This window comes from Cordyceps militaris, assembly GCF_000225605.1.
Source record: "Cordyceps militaris CM01 unplaced genomic scaffold CCM_S00005, whole genome shotgun sequence".
Lineage (NCBI taxonomy): Eukaryota > Fungi > Ascomycota > Sordariomycetes > Hypocreales > Cordycipitaceae > Cordyceps > Cordyceps militaris.
This window is the reverse complement of record NW_006271973.1, coordinates 144,859-164,601: the sequence shown is the minus strand read 5'-3', so window position 1 is coordinate 164,601 and position 19,743 is coordinate 144,859. Positions and strand designations below refer to the sequence as shown.

The following is a 19,743-nucleotide window of genomic DNA, read 5'->3' as shown; positions in this document are numbered from 1 at the left end:
ACTTCGCAGACCTTTTAAGCAAAGTAAATGGCAAAGACGCTCAGAAGAGGGATGATGATTGCAACAAGTGTGGCGGTCGCATACCACATTTTCGGCCTCAAAACGTTGGCCCAGCGAGTGTGAAAGTGGTCCTGATTATAAGCGTTTGGATACGGAATGTCGGGTATCTCGTGATCAAGGAACGGACAGAGCTTCTCCCAGCTGAATCCATCCTCGAGCCTGAACACAGCCACGTTAGGCTTGCCAGACAGGGACTGGATATGTTTCTGTCTGGACGGGTGAACAGTCAGCAACCTGCGCGTTGCAGAGCCTCGAGCATCATGTAGTTACCTGACAATGAAATCAGACTTTGCAGCGTCGATGCCGGCGACGCTTCCTTTGCCGAAGAAGATGACGTTTTCCAACGTGCAAGTCAGGGAGCAAAATGCGCCAAGCCATGCGTCCGTCCTGCCAAGAAGACTCAGAGGAAATGACCTTGTCATCTTCATCAGTTCACAAATGGTGTTCTTCACCGATTTAATCCACGACTCGGCATCACGATCGGTAATGATAAACTTTGCGTCCGGGTAGCATTCCAGAAACTCGTCGAAAAAGTACTGCGGTACAGTCATGATGGCCTAAGCGATGAGGAACGGGTGGTTAGTTAGTATCTGGTGTGCGGGCGTGCAGGACATGTTTGGAGTATGCGCTTCATACATCATAGCCAGCGAACCATTTATCGAATTCTTCCTTTCCATAGCGCTTGCCACAGCCTCCGAGATACTTGATTCGCAGGGCTTCTTCGAACAGTTTCATATTCGTGTTGCTGTCGGTTGCAAACACTTGCTTCGAGTGGAATGTCCTGTAGCCCAGGATTTCGAGAGCCGTGGCCAGTGATGTGGTACCGACGCTGTTTGGGATCTGTTAGAAGAGCATGACACGCCAGAATGCCTGAGAGACTCACCGGCTACGACTCAGAACGATAATCTTGGGCGGGAGGACCTGCGTCGGGGCCGGCAAGCCGTCTATCACTCTCGCCATGTGAAATGAACAAGTTCGAAACCTCGAGTGTGGGCTTGATAGTAGGAGTATGGTAGGGTCAATACCGAAAATGCGTAGTGAGGGGGAAGGAGCAGTTGAAGTTTTCGCAGGCAGGAAAGTCGCGGCCGCAGGTGCGGCTTATAACACTCCATCAGCGTGCGACGTTGGGCGGATACAGCCATTCTGATGTCTCGCTCCCAGGGATGCAGCAATACAAAAAGGATTGGGATACTTGACGACCTAAATGTCACACCTAATAGCGCCGAAAAATAACACATCTATAGCACGAAAAGTAATGGTTTTAAATTATACTCTTAAAAAGAAGACCCTAAGATAGAATAGAGGTAGGGCTTTTTTTCTCCATATTATCTTAAAATATTATCTACCTTTATAAGTGCTACTTTCTTTAAAAGAAATACCTACAACTAGAAAGACAGATTTAAGCAGGGTATGGCTACTATGTGCAGCCTTGACTCTGAATTTAGGTGCGTGCGCCACGTTTTGGCGTTTTGGTCGTCAATTAGCGGATTGAGCTCGTCAAATATCCCAACCCAAAAACCCTACAAAAAAAAGATAAAAAGGGCAAAAAGTAAACATACAACAGCCGGTGTTCGCTGGTCGTCACCGACCCAACTACTAATCTGCCGGTCAATAGCTTAACTTCAGCGGAGCAAACGGGACGCGGTGTTCTCTACTGCCTATGGTCGTATGTATCAGCTTGTGAGACACTCAAGTATATATTCCCTCCTACACTTACAGGACAACATCACATGGGGATTGACTGACAGCACCAGTAATCCAGTAATAGTCCAAGGCCCAGAGTCTAGAGCCCGGCATCGAGTACAGCCCGCAACCTGCCCACTAGTGAGAAGCCTGCGAGTGGCAAACTGTGTATCCGCTTTCAAACAAGGAGACATTTATTATCGAAAATCTAATTCGAGTGCTTAGCCGTGTCTCGGGCCGCCTCTGGGGGTGTTGTCCTGCGTTTGGAACATGCATAAGTATCTTGTCGCACAAAATTGCCACACCAGCCGTGCTAAGACAGCGACGATCCGGAGTACCGATTCGAATGGAGCAAAAAGCGTGTGGGTAGCGATACCAGTAGGGGCTCGCTTGATATTGTAGAAGAAAGATTCGTTGTCAACCGTCTTACTAAAAGTGAGAAGAAGTAAGCGCACCTACCACGTGATGACCACGCTTCCAGAATGGCCTCGTTCTTCCTTCTTCCTTCGCCCCAAACGTCCCCCCGTTGACCGGACCAGAAATGGCCGAAGGAATGGAGGTTGCCGATTCATTTCACCTTCCTCCTGCTGCCAGCGCATCATCATCGCCGCGCATCTCAAGTCCATCGCGCTCACGTTTTCCTTCATTGACCTCGCCGCGGATCAGCACCTCGACCATGCCTACCAGCAGACGCTGAACCCCAGCCGCAGCGTGCCCACCCTCGTCGTCACCCGCCAGGACGGCACCAAGACAATCATCCGGCAGTCCGTGTCCATCCTTGAATACCTGGAGGAGCGCTTCCCCGCGCCGACTCCGCTGCTGCCCCCGCGCGACATGCCCGAGGCGCGGGCGCTCGTCCGCGACTTTGTCAACATCATCACCACCGACGTCGCGCCGCCGACCAACGCGCGCATCACGGAGCGAGTCAGGGCCGTTCGCGGCGAGCGCGATGACCAGCACGCGTTTGCCGAGGCATGCTTCGCCGACGGGTTTCGCGCGTACGAGGCGCTGCTCACCGAGACGTGGGGGGAGGCCGCGTCGGGCGCCTTTACGGTCGGCGAGGCGGTGACAATGGCCGACGTCTGTCTGGTGCCGACTATTGACCAAGCTTTCATGTATAAGATGGACTTGTCGTTTGTGCCTCAAGTCCAGAAGCTGTATGAAACCCTCAAGGCGATGCCGGCCTTTCAGGCGGCAGACTGGAGGAAGCAGCCGGACACACCGGACAAGTTTCGTGCGTAGTAGCGGAGACTAGCCTTACGTCTCATTAACAGCAGTCATTTCTTTGCTAACTGACGGAATACCACATTTCCATGACAGATACAACGAACAGTAAAAATGTATTGATAGAAAATGGTTAGCAATAACCTTCTACTTGATCCTCAAAATGATACGTTTTTCCCTGAGAGACGACTAACGATGGGGCTGTTGACCAAAGTCTCGCCCAGCTCATGTCTCGGCTACTCAATGCCGCATTTTCGGGGTGCTATTTGCTGTTGAAGCAACTCTGGCCATTCGACATACTGGTTCGTAACATGGCCGATCAATTCCTATAGCCGCCATTCTTTAACACAGGGCAGACGTATTCACAATCCAGGTATGGTATAGCTCCTTTGCACTAGATAGCCGACCGTGATAATGCTGTGGATCATCTGCGCTGGTCTCGCCACTCTTCCCCAACAGCTGCTGGCTGATGTTGAGAGATAAAAAAAGAACTGACCGAGGCATAGCCCAACTACAAACCGCACTGGCTTACTAGTATCATGTATCATCATCTTGCGTGTTCGATATGTTGCAGTTCAACGTTTGGTGGGATCTCTGGGAACAGAGACGTAATGATCAGTTAGTGCCGGAACTGAGATTGGGCAACGAGGGGTAGAGGAGAAATCGCTCTCCGCAAATACAATTAGGCTGGCTGGGGCTTGACTACGGCCCCAGCTTGCAGGGTGCGCATGCAGACCGCCTTCTCTGGCATACTGTCTTGATGTTATTTGTGCCTCACGCCTGACTGCGACAGTTTCGACCGGACCTTCACTCTGTGCAAATTTGTGCGGCTCTGTGCAGAGCGCAATAACAGTGGTGTTACCCTCTGGCTTGCATTCATCTTGCCCCCTTTTTTTTTATCATGACGCCAATTATTAACTATGCAGAACTTTGCCTTGATATATCGTATACCATCTGTACCGGACTGATCACTATTCAAACCATAAGCGCCGAGCTTCGCCATAGTCATTCCTATCATGACATATGGAGTGATGTGGAAACCAAGGCCTCCGTGTTGCTTTTCTATCTACAAAATATTGATTCGTTAGGAAACCTCCGGAGCGTCTTCAAAGATGTGAAAAGTATAGCGGGCCGCCTTGAGTTGTTATTGACAAAAGCGGGAGAGTTGCAACTGGTAAACATGCATCACAAAGAGCAACACAGTTTCTGATACGTCGAACAGGAGGTCCAACGTGATATTGATTACCGCCGTTTCCCGCGTCTCAAGTTACACAGCGCCCGATTCAGCAGCATTCTGCGATCGCCCGAAACATGCAAACGTCTAAAAGCGGATATCGATGCTGCTTGCGTCGCCATCGGTGCTCGACTCAACCCCCTCGAACTCTTGAATACGTCAGCTCCATATGATCATGAACTTCACGCTTTTGCCAATCGGTCATTCGACGCGTTCTTGAAGGGATGCGACCCAGGCCAAGAGATACGTCTGCGACTAGGAACCCTTGAGATTGCTCCACCGGCGGATGACGATCGATCCTTGGATATCTTGTTCCAGAGCCAAAATGCCGACCAAAACTATTGGATATCTCTGCGCTTACATTCGCAGGCTAGTCACTTGTGGGTGAAGCTCTATGCGGACAAAAGCCAAGTACTTACTCTACCAGGACGTCTACCAGGACGAAACGATTCACCAAGCGCATCGAAAAGACCTCTCGTCTAGTCATATACAAGATGTTTTCACGAGTTCACAAGCTCGTCGCTCCTCATGTTCAATCTCACACCCGATCATACGCTGCGAGTCGTCGTATCGAAGACTCGTGGAGAAAGAGAAATGCGATTGCATGTGATTGTATACACACTTACACAAAGGATCTGCCGCCAATTTTCAAGGCATATCTCCTGCATTTCGAACTTGAGGGCTCCAAGCGCTGGCTCGTACACAAGTTCGCTATTGTTTCAACGTCGGAATATCACGAGGAGGAATATAGCCTTGATGTATTCAATTGGAACGAGACAGACAGGTTGAAAATTGCACTGCAGTTGGCGCATGCTTTGTCATATTACTACGAAAGTGGCTGGCTCACTGGCCGGTGGACACAGGCCAATATCATATTCACACGATTTGGTACCCGCATTCCTTGTAAGCCTTGGCTCAAGATTTCTATGAAGGACACTCCTCGGGAGAACCTCATGAAACCCACAGGAGAAAAAGTACCCGAACTTCTCGAATTGGGTGTGATGTTGCTTGAACTCGAGCTGGGGCAGCGTATTGAACAGTTCTTGCAATTGGAGCCTGCTAAGACTATTCTAGAGCGTTGGGCTCAGGCCGACACTACCTTTTACACCATGATCGGGAATGGACATACAGGGATTACTTTGGAGCACAACCGCCGAGCAATCGAATTCTGTCTCCAGAGTGAGCGAATGACCAACTCCCAGCTTCTTCGGGAAGCAATTTACAACAACGTGGTACTCCCGCTACAAGCAGCGCTGCTGAAGAAGGTTACTTCCAGTACCACACCTAAAAGTTGGGACTCTAGGAACGATCTCGCAGCTTCGCTTCCTCGTCGCAAAGGCGTTGAACAAAACCAAACACTGAATCAAAGACCAGCACCCGACTCTTCTAGTTCGATGAGCGGCCGGAGACAGCCCCCAGAACCTCGTTTGGTGATCTCGAAAGATCGACTGGTGGATGAAATCGAGCTTTTCACCATTGATGAAGCAATGGGGTCAGATCAGAAGAAAAGCGACTACCTTCATCGTGCCGCCATCATATCTGATTATAATAGCAGCCACAGAGCCTCGGATGACTGGCTAAACGGGTTTAAAAAAGTGATCAGAGCGTGCAATGAGGAATACTCAGCTTCTGCCCCTCGTGTCAAAGTTGCCTTGTTGGATACCGGCATTGACATGGGACATGATTTTTTTGATGGGGAATACCCAGATGGCAGTATCAAGAGTATTCGGTCTTGGGTAGATGGAGGCCGAGGGGTCGAAACCCCCCATGGCGGTGATGAGTGCGGTCACGGCACTTTTGTCGCAAATTTGCTCCTTGAACTGAACCCAAACATCGATCTTTACGTCGCTAGGGTCACCAAGTCGGGAAATTTTGAAGGTGATTTTGCTAGCGAGGTTGCAGATGTGAGTCGCAGCAGACCTTTCTAAGAGTTTGCACCGCTGACACTTGTCCAGGCGCTCCGCTACGCGAGGGATGTTTGGGATGTTGACATGGTCAACCTATCCGTTGGCTTCCCCAAACCTATCAAGGAGATTGAAGATCAAATTAACCGAATGACACGCAATGTGTATCCTGAGAAGAGCATATTGGTGTTTGCTGCAGCCTCAAATGACGGGCTAAACAGTTCTCGAATGTTTCCGGCTCAAAACAGCTCCGTGTTTGCTATCCATTCCACCAGCGCCAAAGGCATCAAGTCGGACTTCAATCCGTCGCCGCAAAACGATGCCAATCTCAGTACTCTAGGGGAGCATATCGAGTCGGCGTGGCTGACAACCGGCGGGAGTAGCTGCTGCACGCGACGCCGCTCAGGCACATCATATGCGACAGCCATTGCCGTCTGTACAGCGGCGTTTCTCCTGGTGAATGTGCCTAGAATGGTTCCAGACCATGATAGCCTTTTCTTCAAGATAAACACGTATGATGGGATGCAAAGGTTACTGCAAGCGCTGGTCGTCACTGACCTCGCTGACCAGACATCGCGATACCAATACATGGCCTTGGAAAGGTTTTTCAGCCCCCACGAGAATACACGCGAAGCGATTGTGGAAATTTTCAGGAAAGCTCTAAGTAGATGAACGGTAAAGTAATGCGATAGTATATGTTTGTTTGTTTTTTTCCTTCGTTCTTTAGAGGTAGCCGTGGTAGCCTGCAGTTGCCCGAAGCGCCTGCCAGCAAATCGAAGCAAGCGAAATTGAAGCAAGTGTTGTTCCCAATATGAAGTTGGAGAAGGCCAAGAAGTAACATCAGGTTAAATCAGCAGCGTGACTGAAACCTGTTCATTGCCTTCCTCCACTATCTCTTGCCGTCCGCCGACCGCAGGCGCTGTACTGTCCGTCTTTTCGAGTCGCACAATCGGGATCCTGTTCGAATTCTCGGCATCGTCGCCAAGCACACCCCCCTTTGCGTCATCGTAGCTGCTGATGTTAAACTGGGGGTCAATCACAAGCTTGCGAAGACGAAACGCAAACACGAAATCGGAAGAGTCCTGAAAGCCAGTCATGTCTCTGCGGCTGTGGGCGGTGCTTGCCTCCGGACCAACAGAGGTAACAGAGGTAAGTGTGCCCGTCATGGTCAGGTCTGCGCTCAACCTCAAGTCTGCACCCAAGCTTCTTGTTGCCACGTGCTTCACGTTGGCTTTGGAGACTTCCTTTGTCCCCACGACAACATAGACTGGTCTTTTGAAGTCGAACCTTTCCAGATATTTTCGTACCGGGCCCTGGCTCACCATGTGTTGCAGGTACTCGTCCGACGGATAGGCCTCTTTGGTGACCATGGTCTCAAAAGTAAAGTGGTTCTGGGCCGTCTTCGCGCCGTGGATTCCGACATCAACGTCGAGCCCTGGAAATAGTGTGGCGAGGAACCTTGTCCAGATACCAATTTTGCTCTCCTTGTTGCGCTCCCGGAGCCATTCGAATCCCTGCTTTGTGGTTTCTCCTACATCAGAAGTAGTAGGCCTAGCAGTCGCAGCAGCGAGAGGGGGCACCATGTTGGTAGGGCTGCTGACAAAATTCCACAGGCAAACTGTATCGGAAGGTTGAGAGGAGGGTGAGTAGTCCCAGCTGGGTGCTAGGAAGTAGTTCTTCACTTCATTGGCCATTTCGAAATGATTGAGCTGGTACAAGCCACCAAAGGACAAATTTTAGCAAGTAGAGGTATTGAACTTGTTTTCAGAAGGTGAGGATACTTCTCGTCACCAAGAGGTAAGCTCCGACCCCGCTCAGCCAGCCTGCTTTGCACAGCCCAACTGCAACAGTTCATTGCATCTGTGTTTATACCGAGGACATAATCAAGAAGCACTGCTTGCAAAGGGGCCACTATTGTACTTGTTGTGGTTGATAAGCCAATACACAAATGGCCTTGCCCCGTCATCACTACTATGTCATCGTGGTCGCCGAATCCTGCCGTCGTCGGGCCGCAACACCGCAAATAGAGAAATCACACTATATTCGAGGCGGCCGCCGCGCCGACGCCAGAGCCAGCCGCCACAGTCCGTACCCCACGCCGGTGGAGAGCAGCATCATGCTGCCCTGCAGCGCCGACGAGACCGGCCACAACCGGCTGGCGATGCTGCTACTGCTGCTCTGCGTCGGCCGCACGCACTCCGCCGCCCCACCGCCCCTGGCCTGGCGCGCCTTCATGTCAATAACCAGGCCTCGCAGCGGATCGTCCTGGAGGAAGCGCGCCATGCGACCGTCGAGGTCCGACGTGCCGCCGTAGTAGCGCGCGTTGAGGTAGCGGAACGCGACGGCGTCCATGTCGTGCCTGTGCTCGAGCGCGTGCGCAATAAGGAACCCGCCGTCGTGCTTGGTCCGGTCCCACTGGTCGGCGAGGGCGCTGCTCTGGTACGCGCGGCGCTCCTCGGCGCGGACGACGGCGAGGAAGGCGGCGAGCTCGCGGGATACGTAGCCGTCGTAGGCGTGCTTCCAGGCGAGCTTGGGTACATCGGCGTGTTGCAGCCACAGCGGCGGGATGAGGTACTGCACGGGTACGACCCGGCTCCATCCCCAGTCCAGCACCGCCGTGATGGCCATGGTGCTTTCGTCGACCAGGATGTGGTTGGGTGTAAAGTCGCCGTGGCTCAGGACGAATTGCACAGGCGAGATCTTAGGGTCGAGCCAGAATGCGGCGTGCTGGCGGAAGAGATCGAGATGGTATAGGCTGCTCTCAATCATGTCGGGGTCGACGCCGTCGGCGCCTTTGAAGAAGCCATTGTATGCCGTGCGGATAAGGGTTTCTGTATAATGTGAGGCATTTGGTAGCAAGTCACGCTCGCCGTAGCACTCCTGTTGTATGCGACGGGGATCAAGACCTTCTAGTTCTTGCGTGTTTATGTCTTGAGTAGTGATGTCGTTGGAAACACGGAGCTCGTTGCCGCCAGCGCGATACAGTCTGCCAAAGGATGGAAACGTAAGTCTTCGGAGCTGGAGAACAACCTTGGCCAGCGATTCATATAGTTGGTTCCTCTTCTCCTTGTCCAGACGCTGGATATTGACCGAACTTAATAGCGTGCCCTCGACGTAGTCAAGTATTAGGTATCGCGAAAGGGGGGAGTCTGTGGCGTCTAAGCTGTATCCCCGGACTGTCGGTATCGGGATCTCCGTATGTGCTTCCAGGTATCTAACCCGTATTAGATGCTTTCCAATCCAATTCTACTTGAGTCAAGCACACGTACTTCATAGTCGTCACTTCCGACGCCAGCTTGGACCGGCCACCGTGGGCAAGGCACGGGCGGATCGGGATCCGGACCGTCCATCGCTCACCCGTCGCCGGAAACTCGACAAAGTAGCAGATATTGTAGCTCCCAGGTATCGCCTGCTGAAAAAAGCGGCAGGGCTGCTTTGATGGGTGATGCGAGGACGCCACGCGCAACACGTCGCCGTCTTTGAAGCTGGCAAGGAAGCGGCGCCGCTCTGCCTGAACGCGGTCCGCAACAGCGACGTCGTTGAACTGCGGCAGCCTTTCCATATTTCGCGTCTCAAGCCCTAAGCAGAATTGACGACGATGTATTCCGCAATGGCGAATAAAACGGCCGTTGGGGCGGGCCAATGGGCGACGCCGGCTTTCCGATCGTAACTTGAGGGCGGCCGCCTCGGGTAACTGCGGGCTCTTAAAGGCGGGGCGGCAGAGGTTTTTGGAGCAAGAGGAAAAGCGTATGAGCCTGAAATCATGCGGTTATGAGAGTCCGGAAAAATAAAAACCTGTGGCTAATTGAGCGTGGATGACTGTAGAGAAGCTGGTAAACGACAGCTCCTGGTGGTGGAGTGGTGCTTAAACAGGTTGACGCAGCTTCCAAGCTACAGTGGAGCTAGCGAGACACCCGCGATTCAAGCCTCGGCAGGCGGGCCAGTCTCCGCTCCGTATTCGAGCACGGTTGCGGGGTTATTAGTAGCAATGGGCAAACCGAAGCAGATGTTGGCGTAGAGGCGGACTGGTTAGAATCACATCAAGGCGCTGTCTCATGTCCAAGTGCGCTGGGGCAGATATAAACAGCTCGTTGTATTGTCTTGTTAAGTGAAAGGTATATGTCCACACCCTACCCACTTCCTCATGAGAAGAAAAGAGGTATAAGTTCGAGTAAATAACGAGAAGAATATGTAAACAAGGCAAAGAATGACAAATCGAAAAAAAAAATACACACACAATTGCATATATGTCAAGTATGTCGTAAGAGTCGTCGTGGCGGTTTGCGATAGACACACACCAGCTAGCTCGACCAAAGCGCTTCTGGTGAAAACAAACAAGGAGAGTTGAAAGAAGACCGAAAGGAAAAAAACAAACGAACCATCTTCATGCAAAATACCAACGCCATCGTCAAGACCGAAAAGATGCGAAGTGAGGTGTTTGTGTGTGTGTGTGTGTGTGTGTGTGTATGAGTAGTCGTCGTCGATTAGTCGTGGGCTGTTGCTATGATGCAAAACTGAAAAGAAGAAAATCGCCACAGTATAAAACAAGAAAAAGTACTCATCCCTCCCTTTTTGTCTAGCGCGAAAGCAAGTAAGATTTTTGACGAAAAAAGACAATTAACCCGACTCCTAGACTCGGCCTATCTGGCTCGTGCTCGCGCGGCTTCGCTCGTCTTCCTCAATCACGTCACTCAGTCGCGTAGGGTGGTGGTGTCGTTGTACCGTCTCCCAGCCTGGCGCGCCGTAGCCCTCGCCCGAGTAGTCCTGTGGGTTGGAGTAAGCGCCTGTCCACTGACCGTTATCGTTGTGGCCGCCGCCTCCCGGCGCGCCAGAGGCTGGCGACTCGTGGCTGCCGCTCGGCGGGTTGGTGGTGGCGGGGGTCTCGTACTCTTCTGCTTCCTGCTCCGAGCCTGAGTAGGTGGAGGGTGCCGCCTGATAGGGGATTTTCTTGCCGTGCACGTCGAGGATCGGCTGTCCCTGTGCGTCCAGAACATATTCGCTCTCGAGGTAGTCGACCTCCTCTCGCGGCGCCGAGGTTGGCCCGCGTTGGCCACTACCGGAGCTCTCGGCGTGAGCGTAGTAGCCACTGGTACTGCCGGGGGCAGCTGCAGAGTGGTGCTCAGTTGGCGTGCGGCTTGCGTCGGCAGTTTGATACGTCCCTGCGTCTCGGGAGCTTGGTTGTCTGGTGGTTGGATTTTGAGTCATGGGAACCACCTGAACACCGCCAACTATAGTTGGATGACCAGCCTGCAAAGAGCTCGTGCGATCACGTTCTTCTTGCTCGCGACGGCCGAGTTCCTCCCATGCGCGACGCGCTTCCTCTTTCGAAATTGCTAGCTCTTTGCGCATTTCTTGAAGCTGCCTTTGTGTCTTAGAGACGCCCCGTTCGTTATCAACTGCATCGCGAATGGCTTCTGCTCGTTCTCGTCGTTCCTTTTCGAGTGCCTTTTCCAGAAGTGCGTTTACTTCTTGGGCACGCTCTAGTTCAGAGCGCGTTTCGAAAAACCATCGCTGAAATTTGCGTTCGGAGCTGGCTCGTAGACGTTGCAATTCGACGACCGCATGGAATAGGTTGGCACCAGCCGCAGACAGGTCCGTCACTTGACGAGCGAGCTGCTGACTGAGGGGGTCCCTGTTTACATCGTCCTTATTTTGTTCGAGTTTTCTGATCCAGTAGCTGGTGAGGCCCTCCCAATGCGCCGAAAGCGTTTCCCATCGTTCAAAGGCATGGGGAAAGGAGTTGCGTGGCTTGGCAGGCTCAGTCGCCGCGGGCGCAGGCTCCGTCGGCCGGGACTCGGACGCGCGCCGCTGTTGCGCAGCGGAGCCTTGGGAAAGGTATGCTTGCGATGGCGGCTGCTGAGGTGCGGCGGTCGCTGGTGGAGGCGGCTGTGCCGGTTGTGTGTGGCTAGGTATCCTTTGATGAGCTTGGGCTCGCTCTTGCGAGGCGTGAGATTGGCGTTGAGTAGCAGCTTCGGCTGCTTGTTGTTGTTGTGCAATGCTTGGGTTTTGCCTGTCGGTAACGGCAGCTGACTGTCGCTCTGAGTTTCGTCGGCGCATCTCTTCCAATTGGCGTGCTTCTTCATCCGCGCGGGCTTGTTCGGTTCGCTGCCTCTCTGCAGCTTCACGCCTCGCTTCCCTCGCAGCTCGCTCCATCATGATCATGCGGGGTCCGCGAATGCCAGACGGGGAGCTAGTAGGGACAGGAGCAGCACTGGGACGCGGAGGGGCGGCGCTGGACATTGGCGGTGCAACACCCCTGTGCGAAGCGGGAATCGCGCCTCCACCGGCGGCCATTAAGTCGGCCATGTCAGCAGATTCCTCAACTACGTCTGGGGTAAAGGGGTTAGGATAGCGCAAGGCCTCCTCGAGTGCGTAGAGAATTGCGCTGTGCGTGCGCTTGGAGACTCGTACGACGGGGTGCGCTTTGGAGGAGCCACGATGATGTGAAGAGTATGCCGGTGGGAAGCCGTCGGGGTCAGGTTGCGTTGTCGAGGCGTCGTCTGTTTCAGTCAAGTTCTGCTGCGAGAGCTGGCGGTATCGGCGAGCGGCAGAGCGGCGGCGTGCGGAGCTGTGGGAGGTCTCGAGCGCCGAGACTGGCGACGGCGGCTGGGGTTCACTGAACGCGGAGACAGCGCTGTGGGTGCGGCCAATGGATTCGGCAGCAGTGGGTGTTGGGCGCTCGGTGCGAGGCGACGACGGTGTCTGGAGCGGCGATGCTGTTTTTCGACTCGGGGGGGGCGAGGAGAGCGAGGAGACCTTGTCGGACGGGTCTGACTGGGCTTGTTGGCGTTGCTGGGGACGCGGCTGGGGCGCGGACGGGTATTGACTGTCGTCAAAGCCAGAACCACTCGGGCGAGGACTGCGCAAGTGTCCGGCGCCGCGTGGAGTGGGAATTGTGGACGGAGCACCACCGACTCACGGGAGCCGGTGATGGGACAAGGAGTAGCGAAGGCGCAGGGTTAGACGCAGCGCTGATACCGGTGGCGCTGGAGAGAGCTTGCGACAATAACAAGACGCAAGCAATGGATGCGCAAGAGCTTATCCGGCCGGTCTAATGGCTGGCAACGAGGTGCAATGGAGTGTCGAAGCAATGCGGAGAGTCGTCGTCCGGAGATGGGAGGCTGGAATGCGGCAGCGAGCCACTCGGCGGTAGCTAGAACAGGCGAGAAGGGAGCGAGACGATAAATTGGCGAGGTAACACGGGGTGGGAACGGTGCCCGTCTAGTGTGCTCTGTTTGTCGCAAGGGCAACTCCTGGATGGAAGAGGACAAGATGGGAGAGAGTAGAAAGAAGATGGCGTCGTGGGCGAGACAGGGTCTCGAGCGGTTGTTTGAGCGCGGCCGAGGACAATGGAGCCTTCATGGGGGGTCTCCTTAAGCAGTGAGTACGGAAGTAGGAGAGAAGCGGTGGCAGGAGAAAGTCAAGGAAAAAAAAGATGGTGGCTAGGAAATGGAAAGACGGGAGTGGATGAGGCCCAGGCTGATGGCGTTGGCCCAACTGGTGAGCAAAAAATCGGGTGGCTGGTTGCCTGTCTGATGGTGCGCTGGCTGGTGCCGTGGCGCAACCAAGGTACGGAGTAATTTGTACTTTGTACCTATTGAGGCAGGTACCTATCGCGGAGTATTATTATGTGGCTGTCACAGTATCGGCCTGCGCCACAACTTGCTACCACGTCGCGGAAATTGCCAGTCTAGAACAAAGAAAAAAAATACGTCTGAAAAAGGAATTATAGTAGCCAGGAATAGTTAGTAGTTATCGTGGCACGATCTTGCTCTGTAGTGCGGCGGTGCAGTGCCTTCAGTGCTGGTACGGTACCTGGTACCTGGGTACCAACCAAAGCAGGTACCCACTCCACGATTGCTGTCCGTCGACAGACATGGACTCTTCTTCAACACCATGCCCATCAAGCAAACAAGAAAGTACATCGGATTGTCGGCTTCATCGACAGGCAAATATTACCAGGCCTAAGGTACAGTCATGAGACACACCTCCTGTATTCATCCGTGTCCTCAACTTCTCTCCTTTCCACCACATTCAACTACTCGGCTGCCTGATCCTTTCCACCACAGTCAACTCCTACTCGGCTGTCTGAACACACACCGCACTTCCCTATCAAACATCTCAGCATCCAACATGCGACACACTCGGCCACCAGATAGGACGTGCGCGTGTATACTCGATTCATGTGCCCGGCGATTCCATGAGAACCCGATGCCGACGTTTGACCTCTCCACGCGGCGCAAGACGAGCCCGATCGTCTCTCGGACCTCAAATAGACCCTGTCTCGCTCGGCCCCAAGCTGGTGGAGACCTAGGCATTGTGTGCGGGCGCCACTCGTCACGGGCTTCGATGCTCCATCCCAGCCGTTTGGACGAGAGATGGGAATCGAGATTGAAACGCATGGATCAGCCATGTCGTACGCTTCGTCAGGTAATTTAGTTTGCATTACTCTCAGACGACATTCCTCGGAAGATAGCCACAAGCGCGATCGACCAGACTAAGTTACTCCCTTCAGTACCCATTTCAATTGTCTGATGCGCCCAGACCGTGTAAACTCGACCCAGCACGCATCCATCACCCAGATGCTACATCTCTTTGAATGTAGTCCGCCGGTACGCAGTCTTACCTTTACCCAACCTTTTTCAACATCCAATCGCCACGGCTATACCTCGAGAAGGGTTAAAGAAGCAACACGCTGATAAAGACCTCTGACGCCATCGGGCGCCATTTCTGGAACCGGGCGGCTCTCCCGCCCAACAAGGGCTTCCTAACACGTAGGTTGGGCAGCGCTGGGCTGTGGCTAGCTATTTTCCCCTTCAAAAGAGGTTCAACACATTTGGGCTTGCTTTATTCGTTTCGCCCATGATTGATTTCCTGCGCCAGTTGCGGGGGTAGAATGCCAGACCTTTCCGATTACAACCGTGTCAGCCCTCAATTGTCAGCCAGGGCTGCATCCGCAAACATTCATCAATAAATTGGTGAACCGAGCAACTGTACTTATATCTATTATTCAAAGCTGTACTAGGAACGAGGAAGGTATATCCCTTCTAGTGGCAGGTTAATCCCCGTCGCCGACTAATACCGAACTCGCTCATAAAATTGAAGCCAAGGTGCACGTTCTTCCACGCACATCGTCTCGTGGACTCTCCAAAAAACTTGGCATGCACAAAGATGCCGCTCTCAGCGCAGTTGCCATCCAATACCAGATACACTATGGGATTTTTTTCTCTTCAAGTGGCTATACATTTATCGCAGTCAAAGTTTCGCCGAATAAGACATAGTCTTGGGAGAACCATGACTAGATGGGGTATTCATGCAACATGGGACCGATCGGGCTCAAACCTGCCGAGAAGCGAGTGGAGGGGGAGAGCCTCCAGGCGGCAGGATCGTTACCGAGTGTTGTCCTCAGAAACGCGTCTGAGTCGCGCTTTTCGTCCTGTACAAGTGAGACATGCTGAATCGGCCCCCACCACATCACGGCTCGCGTCAGGTCCGGCAGTACAGCGCGAAAAGAGCATGCCTCTTGTGAGGGGTTAAGAGCTTGGAAAGCACAGCACGATGGGTGACATTGGGAATCATTCGTAGTGGAGGTGGTGTGTCGATTAGTGTCAAGGGATCGCTTTCCAGTCTCCCGCGATTGACATGGATGCAAAATTGCACACCCTGCAGACACAGGAGAAAGGCTAGATGATCAGAATGAGCCAGTTGTGAGCCCGGTTAGCGATTGACTGGCTCGTTCTGCGTATTCGAACGGTCAACTTCCACTGCCCACTGTGATGTGATCCAAATAGATGCTGCTTCAAAACAGCGACAAGAACAAACGACTTTGGTCTCGAAGGAACGGGTGTAAATGCGTACGCTTCGTATTAGACCGCGAGTGCGGTAAATGTTGTACCGCATTCGAGAAACGGGGCAGGAATATGAACTTGCCCGTTCACCAGTCCTACATGCTGCACGGCTCACATGAATTTGTCCAGCGATTCTCGCTACAGCTCTGCTGTTCATCTCTCCGTCGCCTGTCCGTACAGTACTGATCGGGAAGGCTCGTAAGAGTACCAAGTTCGAATATTTGTTCCAGAATTGAGGAAGTGAGAGGCGCGGTCGTGGTCATTTTGGCATCTACAGTTTACAATTGCTGGAATGGCGAATGTGGAAACATGTCGCGTTTACTTCCACATTGGAACATCGGACAACTGAATCTACGACGGAGAAACCAAGACCGAATCAAAGACAGGCTTGGCTGACAGCTTTTGCGGGGTCGATAACTAGATGTAACATGTTGAGGAATGCCAGGACCAGCGTTAGCAGTATCCTTGAACCAGCGCCTTGCGAAAGAGACCAACAACGTACCATGGGGAAAAAAGAGGTGAACCAAGCCCCAGCAGCCCTCTAGACAGGATAATCGGAATCGAATTTTGGCCCCGCGTTCCTTTTCAAGCCCGAGAGCGAGAGAGGGGTACGCGAGCAAGACCAAGTTGCGCATCGCACTCAAGTACTGTGTACAATCTCTGTGACGGCTTCCCAAAGAGACACCAGGTCTAGCCTCATCTTCCAGCCCGCACCCCCCCGTGAGGAAGGCGGGAGTATCCATGAGACAGCCAACTGGGCTCTGCTATTTCTGATGCCAGCCACGAGCGTCGAGTGACGCCGAACCCTCACGGGTCGACCCGTCCACCCGCAAACAAGGCAGGCGACTGCGGTGGTGTTTGAGAGTACTCCGAATTTCTCGCATGCCAGGAAAGATTTGAGATTTGTGCGGTGAAGCAGAAATCTCTGTTTGGAAGCATGGAAGCGCAACATTGTCTAGAGGGCGTTAGGGACTTGGTTGAGGAAAGAAGAGAAGAGAAGGGAAAAAGGCTGAGCGTCTGAAATTTTGATACTGGAGTCACCAATTTGGTGGGGCGCGCGAATGCACAAGTGGCGCCTGATAGGCGAGGCAGCGACTTGAGCCGACTTACCCTGTAGCTACATATAAAAGAGTCAGTCATCTTTGCCTCAGATTGCATCCTGTGGAGATTAATATTATTCCATTTGAGTAACTGGGACAAATTATCGCGCTGAACGAACTTTTCGTCGTTAGAATGTCTTTTGGCCTTGTAGCGGCTGTCTTTCCTATTGCCAAGTCAATTTTGTATGCAGCCTGGGTCACCGCCTTACACAAATCCGCCACAACTGGCCAGATCACACAGCCAACGGCTTGGACGAAACTAACGAAGCGTCCCCATTTGCTGAAAATTATGTATCTAAATTCTTGCGACTGAAGCTTGTCGTGAGAGCAGCGTAGGCTCTCCTACAGTAGCGCTGTCCAGCTGTGAATACGGCCAAATATGCAATTATACTGGCGCGCATAAAGCCTCCTTCTCAAGACACCGTCCACACCAAAATCGGCAATATGCAAGGGCAAGCAATCAGCATAAATCTCGATATACAGTGCTGCATATGCAGCGCACGGCCATGCCCCGGAGCTGCAAGCGCTTCCAGCACATTGTTCAGTCAGTCAGGCGCCGGTGCATCGACAGTAGCGTTGCGACTGTGATACCAACGCTTGTCCTTGCCGAGAAAAGGAAAATGGAAAAAAAGAAAAAAAAACACCACCACCGTAGATCGACAATGCACATCGCTCGGACGTTATTTCGACTCTCTATCCCGTTTCTGGTCCGCTGCAACATGGGACACGGGACGATGACTCCCACGGCTGCCGCACAGCTGCCCAACTCAATGACCGACATGCGAGCAACAACCCGACATGGGAGCAGGGAACACAGTCTCGGCCCGGGTACCAAGTAGCTTGTCGTTTCTGTGCCCAATCTAGAAGAAGCTCACTGTCGGGGATTCAATACTTGCGCACACTGGATCACGGTTTTCCGACGCCACCTACTGGTGGGGGATCGGAGACGGCGTCTAGACGCAGAACCTGCGTCAAAATCAGCTTCCGAAACAAATTGTATACTATACGCTGCGGGAAGAGACAAGAGAGGAAGCCACCAAGGCAGTTTTGCATAGGGAAAAAAAGTGAGATGTGAAGGCGGTTGGGGTTTCGCCGAGTTAGACACTCTGACCGATAGAGCTGGATCAGCGCTCGAGACCTGGGGCGAGGTGCGTTGGGTCAGAGACAAGAATTGGGCTCGATCGATGACGCACTACTAAGACGAGTTTTTCATTGGTCACACTATGCGGAATAAGACTGGCTTATTAAGTAGTTGACATGTTTGAAGGTGGCGGTCAAATGGCGATTGTTATGCACATGGTCCCCGAGGAATACTGGAATTGATCTGGCAAAGAAGAACAGGAGGGGTCCCGAGAGCGATTATATTTGATTCAAGCATGCCTTTTCTGGATGCAATGTTTGGAAAGCCTGTGTAGCTACTGCAAGAACTGCCCCAAGCGGTGGAATGGGTGCATGCAAATGTAGATGCAGCTTCACCGATTCGCCATCGAACTTGGTGACAGCGCGGACCTCGGGACCGCGCGAGACTCGATTCGTAGCCATGGTTGCTACAATGAAGATCTACGTTGGGCAGTAAGAAAAGCTCAAAGAAAATTGGCCACAATGGAAAGAGATGGGGAACAGCTGCGATGTGCTTATGCACTGGGCGTTTCGTATAAGCAGGAGCTTCGGTGCAGCATATCAGGGGAACAAACTCGAGCCAGGCACGCAAAACCAAAGCACAGCGGGTGGTGCAAGTAATTGCCTCGTACCGGAATACAAAGATCCGATTCGCAGGCGAGCCAAGATATACGCTGGATGCCACTATCCACGTACACGCCTCGCTTTGCAAGAGACAACTGTTGCCACGGTGCCAGGAACCATCGCGGCAAGGGCCAGCCTCGCACGAGAGGTCGTCGACTTTTGCATGTCTGGCATTGAACCGTGGGGCCTGAGCCTTTATAAGTCACTTTAGTAGGGATGATCTATCACTCGTCACTTCCCGCTGTCGCGCAGTCGGCCCATGCTCTCTTATACGCCGTCGTTGTTGCTATAGACACGATATTAGATGCCAAGCTTGGAGGGCATTGATGGCTTTTTCTTTCTCTCTGCTAGCAAAAACGAGGCGATTTTTTTTTTCTAGATTCTGGATCTGTAGACGATATCACATTTCGTTTTTTTTTGCATGAATGATACGGGCGCACCTGGTTAATAGCATGCGCAAAAAAGGAAGAAGTAACATAACTAGGTAGCTAGTTATGGGCCATGAACCACAACGGACCCCTCTTGCCAACTCCCTTGCCTCCCTTGCGTCGAACCGACAAGGACGCAAGCTGGCGCCGTCCTATCCAACCAGTAACCAGTAGCGTAACATGCCGATTAGACAAGAAAGGGAGAAGCATTGTTCAAAAATGTACAGAGTCGCTACAAAAGAGGACTATTCAACGTAGGTTCAAACTCTGTACCCCGTCATGTCACGGGCGCGCGCCGTCGCGCCTTCTTTTTCCCGCCCTGCAGCCACCAAGTGGCTCCTGCCCCTGCTTGCATGCTTTCTTTTTCTTTTTAGGTCGCCCTGCATTTTGCTTTTTCGTCTTGTCCCGACAATGCGGCACCGCCCCGGTGACATTCTCCATCTAGTTGCTTGATCGAACCAGTTGTTGAACTCTGTAGTTACTGCGTATGGGAGTTTCCACTCTTCTTCCTCTGCTTCC

General features: G+C 52.8%; 5 protein-coding genes across 5 annotated transcripts; 1 reads left to right on the top strand and 4 right to left on the bottom strand.

Moving 5' to 3' along the window:
* Positions 1 to 14: 14 nt before the first annotated feature.
* On the bottom strand, positions 15 to 1,020 carry CCM_06451 (tubulin, putative; the record flags this gene model as incomplete). Its single annotated transcript, XM_006671592.1, has 4 exons — positions 15 to 254; positions 336 to 617; positions 697 to 889; positions 944 to 1,020. 4 exons carry the CDS (start codon positions 1,018 to 1,020, stop codon positions 15 to 17), a joined length of 792 nt encoding a protein of 263 aa, XP_006671655.1.
* A 1,188-nt stretch (positions 1,021 to 2,208) lies between these two features.
* On the top strand, positions 2,209 to 2,985 carry CCM_06450 (Maleylacetoacetate isomerase, putative; the record flags this gene model as incomplete). The annotated part of the gene is made up of 1 exon (XM_006671591.1): positions 2,209 to 2,985. One exon carries the CDS (start codon positions 2,209 to 2,211, stop codon positions 2,983 to 2,985), a length of 777 nt encoding a protein of 258 aa, XP_006671654.1.
* A 3,965-nt stretch (positions 2,986 to 6,950) lies between these two features.
* Positions 6,951 to 7,799, bottom strand: CCM_06449 (uncharacterized protein; the record flags this gene model as incomplete). Its single annotated transcript, XM_006671590.1, has 1 exon — positions 6,951 to 7,799. One exon carries the CDS (start codon positions 7,797 to 7,799, stop codon positions 6,951 to 6,953), a length of 849 nt encoding a protein of 282 aa, XP_006671653.1.
* A 343-nt stretch (positions 7,800 to 8,142) lies between these two features.
* Positions 8,143 to 10,162, bottom strand: CCM_06448 (phosphotransferase enzyme family protein; the record flags this gene model as incomplete). The annotated part of the gene is made up of 3 exons (XM_006671589.1): positions 8,143 to 9,254; positions 9,325 to 9,799; positions 10,145 to 10,162. 3 exons carry the CDS (start codon positions 10,160 to 10,162, stop codon positions 8,143 to 8,145), a joined length of 1,605 nt encoding a protein of 534 aa, XP_006671652.1.
* Positions 10,163 to 10,734: 572 nt separating this feature from the next.
* Positions 10,735 to 18,595, bottom strand: CCM_06447 (uncharacterized protein; the record flags this gene model as incomplete). Its single annotated transcript, XM_006671588.1, has 2 exons — positions 10,735 to 12,964; positions 18,546 to 18,595. The coding sequence occupies 2 exons, from the start codon at positions 18,593 to 18,595 to the stop codon at positions 10,735 to 10,737; spliced, it is 2,280 nt and encodes a 759-aa protein (XP_006671651.1).
* Between the last annotated feature and the right edge of the window lie 1,148 nt (positions 18,596 to 19,743).